Here is a 19,596-nt window from a genome sequence, read left to right as displayed (position 1 = left end):
GCGCTCTCCGGCCGCGCTGTGCCCCGTCCCCCCGGCCGCAGCACTCGTGGCACAAGCAGCTCTCTGCGCCCCGGGCCCGCCTGCACATATGCGTTGCAAACGGGATTGATCCGGGCTAGTGTTTCCCCACAGCTGTTCGGACCCTGCCCACCAGTACTATTGTGCGTAGCCCAAATGGCCCGAGCGCTGCCCTGAGGAAGCCAGGCCTCTTCGCATCCTTCATCTCACAAGGAAGTTCTTGGACCAAAGACCTTTCGAAATAAGTCGTAGTTCGCACCTGCTCCTGCACTGCAGGAATTCAACCCTTCTTGGAGCAAAGGCAGGAAATCGGCAGGCCTCGGGCTGGCACAAGCCTTCGCATGTTCCTAGTCAGCAACAGAGCAAGACCCAGCAGAGCAAACTAACACGTGTTGTGACAGCCGGTGTCAAATCCAGTGCTCTCCCAGCACAAGATCCTTAATGGCTCTCCTGTCTTCCCTGGTATGGATACACCGCGCAGGAGTGAGACACCTCATTCTGAATATCTGCCAGAGTAATTCACATGCTAGTAGTTGATTGGAATGTGGTAAGGGTTACCTAATGAATGAATCAGCGGAGTACAGGACAATTATTACAGCAAACACAAAATTAAAGTCATTAATACAGGTACAGAAGAGGCTACTATTTGAGTTTACTTATGGCTTGTCGGTGTTTGTTTCCAGATCTACCCTTTGCCTTGCTGTGGAAGTGCTCACAAAACTCTTAGATTCTTTGTACTCTTGCCAGCACTGTTCTCTATATTTCCCTACCTCACCTAGTCACACTATTTACCTTCCAGCTGAGCTGAGTGATTGTCACAGTGCACACTGAATCCAAATGTTGTGGACTTTGGCTATGCAAGTCCTGGGCTCCATTGTACTTTTAGTAAGCCACAAAACCTTGATGCTGAAGGCTGCCGGACTCAAGTGATAGGGCTCATTATAACAATTTACTGTACTTGTCATTTTCAACTTGCTTTGCAAACTTCTTAATGTTCACAACTGGGAGACAGGTCTGGTGGCACTAGCCCCTTTTTCTAGATGGAAAAAAAAAAAAAAGCACAGCAGAGAGTATGTGATTTGCCCAAGGTTATAGGCATCATGTCAACCAGGATTAGACCTCCCGAGTGCCTTCAGCCTAGTCCCATTCTCAGTTCTCATTTCCCCAGAGGAATTCATGACTGTATGAGAGGTATTTCATTTCTTGGAAGGGGTAATCATGGTATTGCATAGTCAAAGCATTTCACGCTATTGGTCGTGTGGTCATTACAATCAACTCTATTTCTTAAAGCTAGTGTGGAGTAAAGATAAAACATTCTAGGAAATTAAATAGCGCTAAGAGGAAGTGCAGACTTTTCCAGGGAAACGAGGTGGACCATTCTGACCACAGCTAATTCTGTTTCTTGTAAGCTGAAAATGTATCATTGCAAAGCCAGAAAAATGCCTGTATATTAAGGAACTTAAAAGAGTAAAGATTTTCAACCCATGAAAAGTCAGGAAATTCCAGTGGCCTTTCCCACACAGTATTAACTGAGTCACACTGAACTGTATTAGAACACACTGTCCTATTTGACAGTTTAGCAGCTGACTGTGTACTGCAGTGTATTCCTGCACAGAAAGCTTTGGTAAGGTGAAACTCAGATTGCAGAACTATAGCTCGGATTTATTTATTCCCCCCCAAGCAAGGATTAGAAACCCAGAAACGGTCAAGGTTGCATTTTCAAAAGAGCCCCCCAAACTACCTTAACACTGCTGCAGATGCCAGCTGGCCATCATCCCTTCATCAACAGGGTATTGAACATGTGCACAACAAAATATTGGTTTTCTAACTAATTTAATTCACAGATTTTCAATACCAAATAACCTTCACACGTTGTATACGAGTGCTTCAACTTCACAATTTGAGCATTTAGGGGTCTATACATTTGAATGACATAATTGGTTGGCATATGTAAACATAAGATCTGAAGACCCTTCAACACCTCATAGGATTGGGCCCTTAATGAAGAGCAAAGAATGACTATTCACAGTTATTTGTCTGATCAATAGGCAGAAGGATAGTGTGATCAACTTCAGGGGGTCCCGAACTTTTTACTAATGTAACCTACCAGCTGCATTTAATCTTTTATGGGGATCACAATTACACATGTACTGTGTGTATTTAACTACTATTTTCTACATTTTAAATCCAGTAACTGTGCAATGGCAATATTGATGTTGTATTATCTTCATAAAAACATTACAGTATTGGATACACTGCTCCCTCTGCCTGATGTCCAAGCCCAGTGGAAGTGAGAGTGCAGGGTAAGGAGTGAAGTGACCCTCACCTAGACTCTTCCCACAACCCACCTTTGGAGAAATAAGTGTAGTGGAAAGAGCACTGAACCAGGACTGGGAGACCTAAGTTCTATTCCCAGTGCTGCCACTACTCTGCCATGTGAACTTGGGCAGGTTATTTCACTTCTCTGTGCTTTGGTTTCCCTTACCACACATTGTCTGTCTGGACCGTAAGCAATTGGGGTCAGGCATATTTTTTAATGCTTAGCACAATGGGTCCCAGGATTTGGTAGGAAATATGCACGTGCTACTATAATGCAAATAATTAAGTAAAAGCAGCACTGTCACTACGTGGTTCTGGTTAAAGTTTGTATCATCACTGATACTTCAGACTCTGAGATGGATAAGAGCCTCTAATCACCAGCACAACATTCTATTTTATTATTTTTAAGCAGAAAGTACCAAGTGACCTTCTATTCTGGCTTGCACAAAACACACACCAGCTGTGACCATGGAAGCCCACAACCAAAACATCCCTACAGTTGCAGTTTACATAACTATCTTCTACCCTGCAGCGCCCTTGCAAAATTTGACTTACCCAGAGTTAGTCAACTAACAAGTGTATCAGCAGTGTTGTGAGTAAGGGGGGAGGGTTTAGGCCTAGGTTAGCCATCTTTCATGACAATTTTGCAAGGCTGATGTTCCTTTTGGAACCTTTTTCTCCCCCCCATTTGTAGCTGAGCATCAAATGGGAGTAACTCCAGATTCAGCCCATAAGCTTCTGTCTGATATAGTAAGAACAAAATGGGGAAGTGAAACAGATCTGGTGGTTTGTTTTCTGTGCTCAGGCTGCAAACTTGAGTTGCCAGGGAAGGTCCTGGTTTAACCTTCTCCTCACCAATCCCCACCCACTGAAATTTTGCAGCTATGTACTTTCTTAGGGACATGGTGAATTCTTCATCATGTGCACTTCTAAGTGAAAACTAGAGGTCTCTCTAAAGGATATACTGTAACTGAATCAGAAGTTATGCACTTGATGCAGAAGTTATTGGGTGAGGTTGTGTGACCTGTGTTATGTGGGCAGGTCAGACTAGATCATAACAGTTAAGACCAGAAGGGACTAAATCCATTAATCTATTCTTGCCTGTCCATGACAGAGAGGACTTCTGGACAGCACAACTAACTGCTGCAGTTTAAAACGTCTACCTCTATGAATACCAGAAGCAGTTAGTGGGTCAAAAGGGAGGAAACTCCCCCATTTTTCAAAAATTCAAGGAAGGAACTCTTATTTTAACTGTACTGACTGACCCAGACCTATTCATAATAATTATGAGTACACAAAAAAACTACTCTTCTCAACCTCCAGCAGCATGAGGTGCTCTCTGCTGATAGTGAACCTTTAAACCATCTAATCTAACCTGCTTAGCTGAACCACTCTGCATTTAATACAGCTCAAAACTTCGGCATTAAATAGACAAATGGTGGTAATCCATTCTCCCTTCCATCCAAAAAAGTTTCCTCACTACATTGGAGACCAAGTTAAACATTTGTAATTAAAATGCTGCGGGAAGGCTAATAAGCATGTCAGTGGCTCTAGCAAAGACTTAAGCATCTTGGAAAGCTGAACAATGACAGAATGTATGATTTCTGAGTCTTGATTCCCACAGCCACATTTTGATTAAGTGAGTGGTTTTGGTAATTTCCTTTGTTGGAGAAAAATTCAACACAAAGAAGCTCGGAAACATCTGAAATTCCAAAGGCAAATCCTTCCAAGCCTGATTCTAAACCAGCAAGCTGATCTGGTCATGCACAGACGGACAATTCCTGCCTAGGACAATTCCTGCCTAGACTTACCATGTAGCCCCCTGAAGCTAGCGGGTTGAGTAAGACAACCCTTCACTGAACTTGCTTTGTTTGCTTAAACCCAATTTTTCTCTTCCTTCTCTGATTTTTAAAAACTTTCTTCAGTTTTATTTTATTCATGATTATGGACAACAGAGGAACATTTACTGACGCTATTCTTTGATTCCCAGTGTTTCACAAGGCTTCATAAAGAGAAGCTGCAGAAAAGTCATCAGAAGCCACAGGCTTGAAGAATAGCTACTTTTAAAAGCTTCCAATTAAAAATAAAGGCAACTTGTGGTTTTAAAAATAATTCAGCTATTCATTGTGACGAATGAGTGGAGTTTGCAATACAGGGAAATGCAAGAGTAAAAGACAGTAAGATCAAACAGGAAACATTTCATTGCTGTGCAGGAGCGTTAGATTTGTCATGCTGCCAAAGGGTATGACTTTGTTGCCATTCAGTGGAATGTAAATACTCTCCAAGGAATACACAACTGGCAACTGTAGATAATTTGGGACCATTACACAGCTCGAGACATTGAAACATCAGAAGCAGAATAAAAACCAAATGGTCACCTTCTTACAAATTGAGTCACAAAAGGCAACACATTGAACTCAAAGTAGGTGGCTTATATTCTAGGGGATATCCAAAGCTGAGGCAACACTTAAAAAGGTAAAATGAAGCTTTACAATATGAGAGTGTGCATGCACTACAAAGGCCTTCTCAGAACTAACTCACATGGAACTGGCTTACAAAGCCATAGAAAACACATCTCACTTACATAGTGGCTATGATCAAAATAGCAATTTAAGCTCAGACTCCACTTTAGAAGTAGCTTTTGTATTAGCCCAGTTTTACTCTCCCCTGAGTTTATGAAGCCATCCTAGGGTGAGCTTTTAGACAGCAAGACATACCATAACAGGCCATTTATCATCAGTGGGTAATGAACACTCAGTTTTACACCTTGAATAGACTGGCTTATTTAATCAAAGACAATGAAGTCCAAGCTGGCTGTAGTAGTGTAGTGTAGTGTTCATTTCAACTGCTGACATCTCAACCACTTCAATTCTAAAGACAGCAAAGCAAAGGTCACATCAGAGAATACCTGTGGGAAACACATGAGCATCCATCTGGCACTGCCCAGCTAGCAGAAAAAATAGCAGAAATGACAAATGCCAACCTAAATCTTCCCTGACTGGGATTTGAGGAATTGAATTCGTGTTTGTTTCTAATACATATAACCTTTGTTATGTCTTTTGAGGAGGCCCAGGTTTTGTGGCCTTTGGGGAACCCTTCACATAATCTCTTACACTCATCATCATGATTAAACTCCATCTTCTCTGGCAGCAACACTACAACGCCACTTTGTACACCACAAAACCAACAAAGCAGTGTGACACAGGGGAGTAAGCAACCCAAACACCAACTGCTGTTAAAGACTATTTCTCTGCTATTTAGTTTTGCCATGTAGGGAAGATCATATCAAATGTTTACATTAATTTTTTAATTGTTTACAATAAAAAATAGCCATTAACAGATAATATGATTACCATAATAAATTAATACTTCACATAGCTTAGTTACTTTTATAGGTTTTCCTAGAACATTAATTACAGTAGTGGAGTAATGAGGCACCAATGCTGAACCCAAAACAGTGCTTATTAGCTTTCTCACAGTCCTTGTGAGTGTTATGAGACTCTAAACAGTCCTATACAGTCTTTTGCCCCGCAAGATTTGAACAAAACCAGGAAGAGCCAAACAAACCTAACAACATTTAGATCCACCAGTCCTGACAAAGACTGAAGACATGACTAAAAAGGTCCCCTATGAAGGTTATGTTTATTGTTCTCTGTTGGAGATTTCTCCTGAGGTACTTAGCCCTGTGATTCCGCCTCCCCCCCGCCCCACCCCCACAAATTGCTCTTTACATTCTAGTGATTATTTGAAATATTTATCATAAATAAAACCCCCAAGGAAACAAATTAAATTCTCTATTTGCAACTAGTAGATTTTTTTCCCTTCATATTAGCCTTACTTTGGAGAGACCTCAGTGAGCAAGAACCATTTTCAGCAGTCTCTTTACCAACAGAAAACAGTAGGAATTTCTACACTGGGCACAAGAGACAGCTTTAAATACTTAAGGTATTGTAAATATTACTTCTGCACTTTGGCAATGGATAGGAGGACTATATATTTATTATTTTTAAATTTAACTTGGCAACGTGTCCTGATGCATCCAAAAATGGGCAGTTTGCTAGACAGTGAAATGTCTAGCAATGTTTCCTTTGTGTAAATGGAGATTCCAGGAGTTGAGCTTTCTATAATATTTCTGAAGTATGAAGCTCTGAAATGCATGATCAGGCTTTAACAGTGAGCGTATAAAACTGAAGCAGCACTTACTTAAGAACCTTATACAATAGCCGCAAAAATACTTAACAGAGCTGTAGCACTAGCACCTTGGTTGATTTAAATGAAGTCCTGTCACAGACACTTTATTCCATGGCTGACTCGGATTTTCACCATTCAGCGGTCCAACAGTAAATAAACCTCAGTCACTACACCACTAACAGCTTTGACCAGAACTGATCAGCCTCTCCCCACCTTCTGGGTTGAGAATACATTCAAACGTATCAAGACATTACTAATTCTATTACAGTGTGCATTAAACACCACCCTGATGCAACATAAAATTGTCCCCTATGGACTAAAGGAGAGTATGTCCATCCAAGACCATGATATGATTAATGCTGAGGGTGGAATGGGTTAACATTAGTAGTAATGCCACAGAAGAAAGCATCTTGGGATGTCTGTGTGGAACAGGACGTGGAGGCCGATTTTGCAGAGAAACTTTTTCATTTTTAAAGTTATGCTTAAGCTTCACCCTGTGCCGAATACCTCCCACAATGCTTAGCGATTTGGTGCATGGCTTCTGAATTGTTCTGAGCCTTGTGTATAATTTGTGTTGTCCAATACCAAGCTATTATCTACCTTTCCAATCCAGACAAGTCTAACCTGTAACAGCTGAACAGAAACAGCCACTTTAACTTACGGCTACCTCTTTGCCAGAGCAGTCTTGGTACAGATATCTTTATTAGCATCCTAATGAGTGGTGTTTGTCTATGGAGTTGTGGGATGTTGATGCAGTTAGTGGAAAGATGGACGCTTGCCTAAAACCTTTCACCTTCCAATTTCAAAATCACCTTAAAGATACTGACAGGTAAGTTCTGGAGAATCTTTGCGTTAGTCTATACATGAACACTACATCTGCAGTGAATCAGATCTGCATTTAGCAACAACAGACTATTAGAGAGAAATTACAGAAACAACCAGAAAGGTCTCAAAACCTTCCCAGGCAAAGTATATGTCAGCACAGACAGTGTGAATTTGATGCTGAGCTCATGACAGTTAGAAGTAGTGCTTAAATTAGGCAGTGTTTGTACAGGTCCTGTGCAGGATTTCCCACACAGCTTCTGTATCATGTTATAGTAGCTCCTACTTGAAAACAGACTGAATACATACCAAAAGTTTAGTCATACAGATAAATATCTCCAAGGGGACCAATAATGGGAATAAATTAATTTTCACTTGTGTCCAAATTCAACTTTTACCCTAGGTCTCTAGAGATGGAAGGCTATGCACTGAACAGTCAACTAACATTCTACCCACAGAATTGGAACAAGGCTACTTGTATTTATAGAACTGTGTATCTAGTGCCACTTTTGATTCTTCCTCCTCAGTCATCCACGAGATCCAACAATCAGACATTCAAATGACATCCAGAGTTACAAGAACATTCTGATTTCAAAATTTACAAAAACTGAGTATATAAAAAAGGTGTTTTGAATATTTATTATGAGAACAGAAGCTTAAGTTACACATATGTACATTAAAAAGAATTAAAATAATTATAAGAGCTGAGAATTCATTCCACTGCATCATCTTTTTTATGGCAAAGTTGTTAGAAGGCCCTCAGATGTATCTGTAGGCACCTTCAACAGTTCTTCAACCTCTTCTTGTAGAGCCTCAGCTTTTTCCCTCAGCAGCATCTGCAGCCACAAATTAAATTATTAGGAGATAGATACAAACAGATGCCAGTGCATTTCTGCAATAAGTGGTAAGATGAAACATACCTAGTCATTCAAACACAAACTAAGAAGAAGAAATTAGGTTATTAGGAACAAATTACTATACTCTTGGCTCAAGAATTGCCGATCGCTAGGAGGATTTTCACATTTAATATATCAATATGGCTTTACTGCTCAGAGAAATCTTCTGTATAAAAGCCTATCCAGCCTACTTCAGTTTAAGCTTGATATGTCAAATCTAGAAGACTAGAAAAAATGTCACAGCATGTACAGATTACAATTTTTATTCTGAAGTTCTAAGAAATGAGCAGAATTTCTTCTTGTTCTATTAATACAGCTATATAAACAGCCAAATTTAGGCCATTTCAACACTATAGTTTTGCAAGGCTTTAAAGCGTTTTTGTTAAGAAGAGCACTTCCAACAATAGCTACACTTTAAATTGTAAAAACAAACACTCTGTTTAGACAAACACTCTGTTTGTCTAAAGTTAACATTAACATGTTGACCATAAAGGTAAAAACAGCAGATGACGGATTCCTTGCATTAAACAACAGTTATATGCCTAATATTAAAACCTTAAACATATTATGGAGAATGACAGCAACTCATGAATGTTTTGTGACATTGCAGTTATTTTGTTCTTCAGATTTCAGAAGTGTTTCAGCATCAAGTGGTAACAATATAACAATACCCAGTGTGGTGTATATTGTTCTTATTTCTTGGGGCTGTACTTCGAGTCTCTGGCACAGACATAGCTTAGAGAAAAATGCTCGATGCAAGCTAAACTGATATAAGCAGTTTTAAACCAGCATAACAGTGTCCACAGTCGAACTTTGTTAAATTGGTACTAAAACTGTGTAAACCAGCCCTAATTTATACTGATTCTAAGGTCTTCTCTCATATATAAAGTGCTGATGTCTCAACAGGCTCAATAAATGAGCTCCATCTGCTGACCTGGCTGTAAAAGTAGAGCTACTTCTAGTCATTCTGACATTGTTGATGCTTCAACACAAATAAGGACACAAACTAATAGTGGGAGAGGAAAACGCTGTTGAGTAGGAAGAAAAAGCAAACACTGCCTGTAATTTTTGTTCTGAGATTAGTCACATTTATTATAATCTCTGTTCTTGGATTATTTATCTGTATAGCATCCACCAAGCTTTACAGACCCATACAAAGCCAAGGTTTTTGCCCTAAGGAGCATGTGTTCTAAACGGATCACATACAAAGTAAAGAGAGGAATAGGGAGGTAGTACCACTGAAAGCAATATGACCACCAATGTGCAGGGCTACTCAGGGGGGGAGGGGCGGCAAATGGAGCAATTTGACCCAGGTCCCACAGGAGCCCCCACAAGAATATAATATTCTATAGTCTTGAAACTTTTTTTTAATGGAAGGGGCCCCCGAAATTGCTTTGCCCCAGGCCCCCTGAATCCTCTGGGCGGTCCTGCCAATGTGAAGTTAAGCACACATCTTGTTAGTTCCACAATTTGAAAATAGATTTTTCATGCACATCTTCTATAGTAAATTGGCAATTTTTCAGGGGATTGGGGTGAATGGGCAGGCTGTAATATATAGACCTAAGAAATCTATTCTCCCCAGCCATGATCACTGTTACAATTTCTCGATGTTAAATTCTGAGGCACTAAACTGCCTCACCAGAGTGGTGCATGTGCAATTATGATTATTGCATTGGGACTAGGAGTCAGGTCACTGATTCACTGCATGACCTCAGGCAAGTCTGCAACTTGTGCCTCAGTTTTTCCACTTGTAAAATGGGAATAATACTCCTCCACCATCTTGTAAAATCCTTTTAGATCACTGGATGGAAGTAATAGTTTGCACTGGCATAGTTTTTAGCCATTGTTGAGGCATGATAGTCAGCATAGGTCTCCTTCATTCCTTTTACAGCAATATGAAGAAAATATGACTGGGGAGGGGGAAGGAATTAAGAGTATAATTAGAAACCTTACAGAAAAGCGTCATCTTTAATGAAAACTACAAGCAAATAGGATATCCTTCATATTTCTTATTCTATCTATATTCATAATCCTTCAGTGGTATTTCCTTCATATTGCTATAAAAGGAATGAGGGAGATATATATACACATATACACACACTCTGATTAATACATGGGAGATTTAAGTGGGAAACTCCCACTAGTAAATTTTGCATGTTGATCCTAGCTCAGGGGTCGTCAATCTTTCAGAAGTGGTGTACCGAGTCTTCATTTATTCACCCTAATTTAAGGTTTTGCGTGCTGGTAATACATTTTAACCTTTTTAGAAGGTTTCTTTCTATAAGTCTATAATATATTACACACAACAATAGTTTAGTTAAGTAAATAAGGTTTTTAAAATGTTTAAGAACCTTCATTTAAAATTAAATTAAAATGCAGAGCCCCCCAGACCGGTGGCCAGGACCCAGGCAGTGTGAGAGCCACTGCAAATCAGCTTTGCATGCTGCCTTTGGCACGCGTGCCATAGGTTGCCTATCTCTGTCCTAGCTAGTCACAAATTACCTCATCAATCTCTTGGGGAAAGATTACTAAATGGAAAAATATTTCGTTTCCTCAAAGTTTTCACTCAGAGTTCCATCTTTGCCAATATCCCTTTGACAGTTCAAATAGTCAAGTTTTGCTCACCTTTGCCGATGAAACTATTTGTCTGGCTTGACGTCGTGACAAATGCTCGATCATCTTCACCAGTGTTTCTGGATCTGCATTAGCTAGATGTGCTAGAGTTTTGTATCCTGAATCATACAGCTGTTTTGCTCGAGACTTTAAGCCAAAAATAAAGCAATATTAGAAATTAGATTAGTAAATAAGAAGTGCAAGGAACTTGTCAGTTAGTCCAAAACTCTACTCTGACCTCACAAGTCATTCAGCTAATCTCGGATTACTTCAAACGGCAGACTGATACAGTAGGCATATGAAGTCCAGTCACTGTTACAAAAGTTTACCTAATAATTACATCTGTTCCTGAAAAGCCATTATTTCCTCTCTACATCCTTGTTCAGCTCTTAGTAACCTTTCTGCCTCTTCCACATTATGTCCTCTCAAAAAATGGATCTGTATAGACCTGACTTTCCTCTTATTGTCATCTCTCTCTCAGCACTCATTGTCCTCTAGGGGAGCTGAGCACATTTGAAAAATCTGGCCACTTAATTTAGGTGCCTAAAAGGAAGCAGCTGAATGCTGAGCTGAGTTCTTTTGAAAATCTGGCCCTCAATTTTTGAACCTCTGATGACTGTCACTACCACAAAATCAGATGCTTAACAGTCACACAGCCTCAGATAATAAGCTCAGAATTAAAAAGCTATTTTAATTTTATAGCTCACAAAATGTTTTATTTTTCTTCTAACAGAAATACCACCCTTGTTTACTTTTGTATTGGGTGCAAAGCTGTGACTGTGGACTCTCATATAATGACAGGAGAGGTATAGTACTTAAGGAATAGGATTCTTATTTTTAATATTATTTGTTTCCCTTTTCTTAGGCATTTTATTAGGGCTCACACTGTTATGATGAAAAGAAACAAAAGCGGCCAAAAAGAGACACTTACAAGAAAGATCTTTGTTGCAAAATTACTTGTGCTAGGTCTTACCCAGTTTAAATGAAGACCATCTCCAGTCTGACCATGGAGGTCATGTTTTTCAAACAAAACAAGGTTAACAAAGATTGTTCTGTAACTTGAGATATATAAACAGCTGAACTTTAATGCACAAATGCTATCCCCGGGCTTCACTGAACTACCTTCCAGCTTTTTTTTTTTTCCTCTCCTTCTCTTGCTTAGTTCCATGAATTTTCTTCCATTTATTTGGCTCTATTGGCTTAAAATTTCCCTCTTGAAAAAGAAACCAGCCTTAAAAGCTCTAGAGACTTTACAATGTCCTCTAGAGTAGCCATGGACTAAAAACATTTAGCCATAGGATTACAGGGCAGTGGCATGCTGACTTCGTAGAAGAGTAGCTTGGTAGCTACCCATAACTACGTTCCATGTAGGAAAGACAGTATTGTCCAGTTGTTTTATGCGCTTGATAATTACAGTTTATTGGGTCCAGAGTACCTCCAGGATAGTGAGTTCAGTCCTACAGGAGCGGTTTTATTTCATTAATTTGAAAATATCATTTTAGAGAATCGATACAGACCGCAATGTTTGTCCATCAAGCACTTTTATGTAACATTGGTTTTAGTAGTGTTTCATTCACAAAATTCCACAGGAATCCAGCCTGAAATGCATTGTTGGCCAACACTACATTCAACACCTTTCAAATCAGTTTTGATACCAGTAAGGACTTACTAGAAGGTAGCAGTCATATTTTACGCTGACAGCTGTAAAACAAAACTTTGAAAGAACTGCACAATTCTACTCTACTTCCCTCTGCAGATGACTCCATTTAAAGAGCAACTGAAAGAGGTAAACAGACCCAGTTTCCCCTTTGCATCAAGTTCAGAAACCTTACCGAGAAAGGGCTGGCCAGCAGAGGGAAACTGATTAGGCTACTAGCTAGTTTCCCTTCCTGGCATAAAGCACTACTACTGCTGAAGCTGGTAACAGTAGTAGCATTTGTCCACAATACGGTCTAATTGTGGAGTCATTTAACTTTGAAATGAGGCCAGAGAATGCACATGAAATAGCACTGGGGGCCATATTTACCAAACAGATTCATTTGATATTTGATCACCTCCTTCAGATTAGAGACCAACATGATTTCCTCCTTAAAGTGTGGGCTTGATCAGAAAAGTCACTGTAAAAAAGTGACAGCTTTCAAATCAAGATAGTCTACTTTGTGCACTTATCTCTTGACTATAGGGATAAATTAAATTATTATACCATTTTTTACTCCTATTAATCCCGGAGAGCTACCAGTACAACTAAAGAGTACCTGGGATTCTATTTTAGCTTGAGCATCAGCAGAATTAGTAACCAGTGTACTATTGTTACATCTGTATTGTTGCTGTTGTAGCAGCCAGAAGGAAAAAGCAACCTGAATGCAAAATTTGAGTTTAAGTGTATATTGCTTATAGGGAAACTGTTTGTTGATAATTTGTATAGTCAACTGCTTGACAACACTTTGGTTTGTTATGAAACATATTCAAGAGCCCAAATAACCAGTATCAGTCAGGTTTATTACTATAACCAAATAATAATTAGTACAGGAAAAAGGTTCAATATAATACCAGTCTATAGGAAGCCATCTTGTGAAGCATTATAAAAGGTACTGTGTATGTCATCTGAAACTAGATTTAACCAGTCAGCTTTCTACTTTGTTTTTCTTATACCATGGCATACCCCTTACCTCTTTATTCTGAACACATGGATTCCAGGTATGTACCTAGCGCATGAAGGCACCTTCTAAGTTTGTACTAGATACCACATTCATATGCCTTGATCTTGACAGTTTCTCTATCTACTTAAGCTAAAGCTTACTTCAGCAAATGCATAATGTTTTGGGATCTTAGCATAGTGAAAAGTATTATAGTACAGATATAGTCCATTTTAGGCTATATAACTGCTATAATGTTTGTGCTTAATGCACAGAAATATATATATCTGGCACAGATCATATATTTTATTAATATGGGGTATGTATGCAGCCAGCATATATTAGTCAACACTTTTTACTTATAAACTAAACAGATGAATTATGAAAACCATTGAAACACAAACATGGCCCTCCACATTTAGCAGAATAATGTTCTGTTCATCGTAGAACTTGCACCCCAGAAAGATTTAACAAGATTTTAGCAAAATGCTAGATTCTTAATAAAAATGTTTTTTGTTTTTTTCCATAGGCACTTGGGGACATCATGGTTGAGGTTAGCATAAAAGCTTGGATTTAGGGTTATCTGGACTCCCAAAGTACGTACACTAACCTCTAAAACCCCTGCCACCTCCATAAGAGGGACGAGTTCTGCTTTAACACAATAGGTCAATCGCTTGGTAAGTTCCGTCAGCAGGGCTTTATAAACCCAAAATTCCTCCAACTCCTGCAGAAACAAAGGATATTAAAGTCTGTAAAGTAACTTTAAAATTCTAGTTAAATTGCTGGTATTCTGGTTGGAGCATTGCCAAGCAGCATATGTGTAGCCTTTGGAAGAGGGCTTATGCCATTTGTAGTAATCCTTCTGGCCAGTTCCAAGAGTTGAGTCCAGCATTCCTCAGCTAGTCATCCCAAAGCTGGGCCCTTTTGAAGGATGAGGCAATACTTTAGGGATAAGATGTTCTTTGGAAGTCATTTTGGACTTTCTGAATTTGGAAAGTTGAAATAGCAGTTGGAGCTGCCAATGCAGCCATGTTTCCAAGAAGATGCCATGCAATTAGATGACCTCTAAAAGGTGACACCATTTTAATGTACAGTAGTAAGTTCTAAAATTCTACAGCAGAAAACCAATCTTTTTCTCCGACCCCGATAAAGACATTTTTATACTTTACATCATGTAAAAGCAAAAATGTCCATTTAACATATATTACCTCACAGAAGTGCAGCACACAGGAAGAGAATGAGGCAGCAGAGTTCAGGAGATTTTGCACATATCCTCGAGACATGTTAAATTTTTCTGAAACATTCCATATGTTGGTCTCTTTCAGTAGGGCATAAAGAACAAAGGACAGATACAGCCTGTTTATGACACAGTTGTCCACATCCTAGGAACACAGATGCACATGTTCAGTTAGAAGCGTGAGCTAGGATCCAATAGATAAAACTGAAAGAATATCAGAGAAGAACTCTGCATTACTAGGGGGACAGACTATCATCAGAATAGCATCTTTCCATCTCTAAACGCCTCTAATCCTATGAAACAGTCAGATGTAGTAGTGTTGCATTCAAGAATTTGTAGGTAAGGGAGGAAATAATGGGAAGCGTTTTGGTGAAACAAAGATTAGTTCAGCCTACTCTGACTCCTTATGCCTGAATCCGATTTGCATTTCTGAAAACTATAATAATTAAGCTGTATGTTTGCCATGGCCAGCATGAGAGTCCTGGATCCTACTGTTTCTATGGCTATACAATATAATGCACTTTAACAATTTCATATGAGAAAAAATAAGTAATAGTGCATCATTAACTTGAAAAATGGTATTTCTGTCTAAAAACTGTGCATTTCCTAGTTACAAGTCACCCCTAAAATTACCATAACTGTGAGATTAGAGAACCCCAATTATTAGCTGCACTATGAAAAATAATTCAATTGACAAGATTACAATTCTACTATTTTTTCTTTAAATAAAAATAATTTTCAGCCTACCTTTTTGATGGCTTGTCCAGAAGCCTTTTTCATAATAAAACTTTCAGGGACTCCCACAATAGCTGCTACTTTTTGTTCTACTGAATTTAGCTGGCTGAACTAAAAAGTAAAATCAAAAAACCAGAACTGCAGCTACACACATTTTCTATATTAATCAAATGCAAAACAATACCTTTAAAATATTATATCGTGTAACACCAATTAAGATATAATGGTTAAAAGACAACTTCAAATCTATAAAATTTTATCCCTTTAAAATTTTCATAAATATATGCATTAATACAGCTGAACCCTATCTCCCCTCCTGCAACACACCTGCATGTGTACAAACACACACGGAATCACTTCCCCCTCATCTGTAGCATAGCTATTTAAGTGGGCACAAGCATGATTACACAATAGTTTTTGAGCTGCAATATTTGTACTTTTATTTATCACTGGAGATATGCAAGAAGGCAGTGAAAATTTGAGAGAACTCCTGTTCAAGCTGACCACTATCAAATTCTAAAACTTTTTAAAGCAGACAAAATAAGTTTTCCTTCAATTTTAGTATTTTCGCATATAGTTTTGATAAAATATATAAGCAATGCTAAAAAGTACAGCAAAAAAGCCATTTTAAATCAAGTGCTTATCAGATGGCTGGCTCTAATCATTCACAGAAGAAAGCTATGGGAAATATTTTGTTACCGTAAGTTGGCGACTATTCTCCCTTTCTGCCAGCGTAAGAGTAGCCACGCAGAAGTCTTTGGAATGTTCTATTTTACGCACCCCTTTCCACCCCTCCCCCCGCAAGTATGTTTAGTACTTTTTATGAAGGATGCTCTAGAAATAAAATGTATTTTTTATAATGTAAACAGAGTACAAAAGTGATCTCTTAGTCTTCTAGTAACCCCTTCCAATTTATTTGGTTTTACCCAGAACTTAGCAGTTTCCTTGGCTACACTTTGAACTGCCTCTGACTTCAGACTTTCCAGTTGTATCTTGACTTTCACATCAGAACGGTATTTATATAAAGTAAACCATAAGCTTTAGGGATTTTAACGTTATCATTGACATATTACATTTTATGATTACTGTCTAGAGTATGTCTACACTGCAGCTGGGAGTATACATCCCAGTACAGGCCAACAGACTTATAACATACTAGCTCTGCTTGAGCTAGAGTACTAAAAATAGCAGCATAGCTCGGGTCAGGTCAGCACAGGCAGGATCTCAGGCTAAGTTGCCTGTGTACAATTATGTTCACCCCCTGCCTACACACTCGGATGGTGGGCCTGAGCCACTGACTGTGCTACATTGGCCACACTTCTATTTTTAGTGTGCTAGCTTGAGTGGATGTAACTCATCAGTCTAGCCATGCTCGGAAGCACACTCCCAGCTGCAGTGCAGACATACCCTGAGAGAGGCTTTACAGTTCAGAGATCTAGCCAGACCCGAGTACTACTAAAAATCATAAGATTCAAAACTACATCTTAAGACTACTTAAAACAAAACTACTGTTTTGTGCTGTGTTAAGCAGCAGCTCTGTTATATATCTCAATTCTTCTGGTGAAGAGCTCATTGGATCACACGGTTCTAACGAGTAAAATAATAAACTGATTTAGCATATCATTGCATTTGATTCTTAATGCTACCGTACTGGTTACAGTTACATTTTGAATCAATATGATTGTTTCCCCTTAGTTTCTCTATAACAAATGTTCATGGGTATATTAGCTTGTCCCTTTTCTTTAACCTATACATTTTAGGTGCTAGGTGGCTAGTACAGTAACTCCTCGCTTAATGTTGTAGTTACGTTTCTGAAAAATGCGACTTTATGTGAAATGATGTTACGTGAATCCAATTTCCTCACAAGAATTAATGTAAATAGGGGGGCTTAGGTTCCAGGGAATTTTTTTTTAACCAGACATAAAACTATATGTTATATAGATATACACACAAACAATTTAATATTGTTCACAACTATGAGGATTGTGAAGCTTGGTTGTTGCCTCAAGCGGCGAAGGGGGAGGGGAGGAGAAAAAAAAAAAAGCCACGATCGGCAGCACTTTGGCAGCTGCTCTACTGCACCGCTTCTTTCTTCGGCGGCCGGTCCTTCCCTCCGAGAGACACTGAAGGACCCGCCACCGAATTGCCACCGAAGTCCCGGACACGCTGCTCCTTTACATTGGCCGCCCCAAGCACCTGCTTCCTGCACTGGTGCCTGGAGCTGGCCCTGGCTGCAACGGGCTGTTCTTCCTGCAAGCAGTAGACAAAGCAGGCAGCTGCCAAATGATGTTAGCAGGGAGCATTGCACAACTTTAAACAAGCATGTTCCCTAACTGATCAGCAATGTAACAACGAAACAACGTTAACTGGGATGACTTTAAGTGAGGAGTTACTGTAGTTCAAAAGGTTTACTCCTGGAGGAATTCTGCACCACTGCACAATGCAGAAGTTTGCAAAAATTAATGTTGGGCACGTAGGGAAATAACCCACCTCCTTCCCTGACGAACCAAGGGACACACCCCACTCATGAACTTATTTGCTACACCAATACTGTATTAAGAGTCCAAGTCATTCCATGGGTGGCATACCCAGGCCCACTTATCCACTGATGCTCTAAAAACTCCCGCACCCTAATCTGGGTCTATGCTGTTTATGTGATATGTATGTATCTCATGATCCTTGTAACCGATACCTGTAATTCCTCATAACTCAAGCCTGACCCCAGATGTACAGTACATTCTCTCGTGTATATTTAAATATACACATTAACTTTAATAAAATTTTTAAATCTTTCCTTTTTTCCCCTACAGAAATGGGCTGCAGAAATGTTGACTGCCGAAGTGCCATCGGAAACAGTGGCAACCGACTGAGCTGCCGCCAAATTGCCACCACTATCTTCTGCAGCAGCTCAATCGCTGCTGCTGTCTTTGGTGGCATTTCGGCGGTGGCTCTTTCGAATCAGGCCCTGCACATTCTAAACCCAGCCCTGTCTGGGGGCTAGTGTGTGAGAGTGTCTGGGCCAGAGGGGACCCGCAGCTGGCCCCTGGATGGGAGAAGGTGAGAGTGTCTGGGCTGGGGGGGGGAGGGGAGAGAGAGGGAGTAGAGGATGTGAGTGTTTGGGCTGGGACGGGGGGTGCCGCTGGGCTTTGGGGGGTAGAAAGTATGAGAGTCTGGGGCCAGGGTGGCCCCACAGCTGGGCTCTAGAGGGGAGGGGTTGTGGATGTCTGGGCTGGGGGTGCTGCAGCTGAGCTGGGGGGGGGGGGTGAGTGTCTGGGCTGGGGGGCGCTCTGCAGCTGAGCTCTGGAGGGATGGGGAAGGTGAGTGTCTGGGCCGGGGGGGGCCATAGCTGGGCTCTGGGGGGGGTGCGTTTCTGTCCCCCTTGCTGGGCTCTGGGGGGACAGGGTGGGCAGAGAAGCAGGAACTGGGTTGTCGTAGAGGTTTCTTTAACTCTACTCCTGGAGGAATTTATGTGTCTCTCTCTATTGTTACAGACATGCCTGCTGACGGGTATTTTGAAATATATTACCAAAATAATTGAAACTGGTGTGATTACACAGTGTTATTTTGAGAAATACAATTTGCATAATTTTAAAGTATTGTGCACAGAATTAATTTTTTTGGCGCAGAATTCCCCCAGGAATAAAGGTTACAAACACAAGTGAACAGATAACAGAGGAAACAGTTATATAATTCAACCTATATTTTGCTGTGCAGTTCAGCACTTGGTATATGGTTGAAGCCATGTCTTACCTGTCTAAAATAGATCATCCAGTCTGGTCTACAGTGATAAGTCATGTCATATGGAGTTGTCAGATAGAGAAGGTGAAGGCAGCTCTCAAGAACTAGCCCCTCAAGACCTTTTTTCAAGTCTCTGTAGAGAGCATCACAATAGGCCAAGTCTATAGAGCCTAAAATGAATAAGATACCAGTTTATATAACAGTGAGAGTTAAGTATAATATACTGTATCATATGTAATTCTCTCTCTGTTCTTTCTTTAGGGACCTTTAATAAAGCCTGTATTTCAGTAACCAGCACTCCCAAATAAAATTTGTTAAGTCAATAAAAAATGCATTTTACTTGCCTCAAAATAGCAATACTTCATGAGGAATGACACCCTGGGGAGTGTTA

General features: G+C 39.9%; 1 protein-coding gene across 6 annotated transcripts in view; it reads right to left on the bottom strand.

Moving 5' to 3' along the window:
• Positions 1–7,970: 7,970 nt before the first annotated feature.
• The window catches only part of HELQ (helicase, POLQ like), a 34,228-nt gene continuing 22,602 nt past the window's right edge, over positions 7,971–19,596 (bottom strand). For 5 of the 6 annotated variants that reach the window (XM_030564988.1, XM_030564987.1, XM_030564989.1 and 2 more), the window contains 6 exons: positions 19,218–19,375; positions 15,480–15,578; positions 14,704–14,877; positions 14,106–14,219; positions 10,872–11,006; positions 7,971–8,186 (listed from right to left, as the gene is read on the bottom strand). In XM_030564988.1, the coding sequence (XP_030420848.1) occupies positions 8,085–8,186; positions 10,872–11,006; positions 14,106–14,219; positions 14,704–14,877; positions 15,480–15,578; positions 19,218–19,375 (782 nt within the window). In that variant the 3' untranslated portion in view covers positions 7,971–8,084. Of the gene's footprint in view, positions 8,187–10,871; positions 11,007–14,105; positions 14,220–14,703; positions 14,878–15,479; positions 15,579–17,527; positions 17,718–19,217; positions 19,376–19,596 lie in introns of those variants that run through there. The other variant, XM_030564990.1, reaches the window with a different exon arrangement.

Source organism: Gopherus evgoodei, chromosome 5 (genome assembly GCF_007399415.2).
Source record: "Gopherus evgoodei ecotype Sinaloan lineage chromosome 5, rGopEvg1_v1.p, whole genome shotgun sequence".
NCBI lineage: Eukaryota > Metazoa > Chordata > Testudines > Testudinidae > Gopherus > Gopherus evgoodei.
The sequence above is the reverse complement of the archived record's forward strand: the minus strand, read 5'-3'. Positions and strand labels throughout refer to the sequence as shown.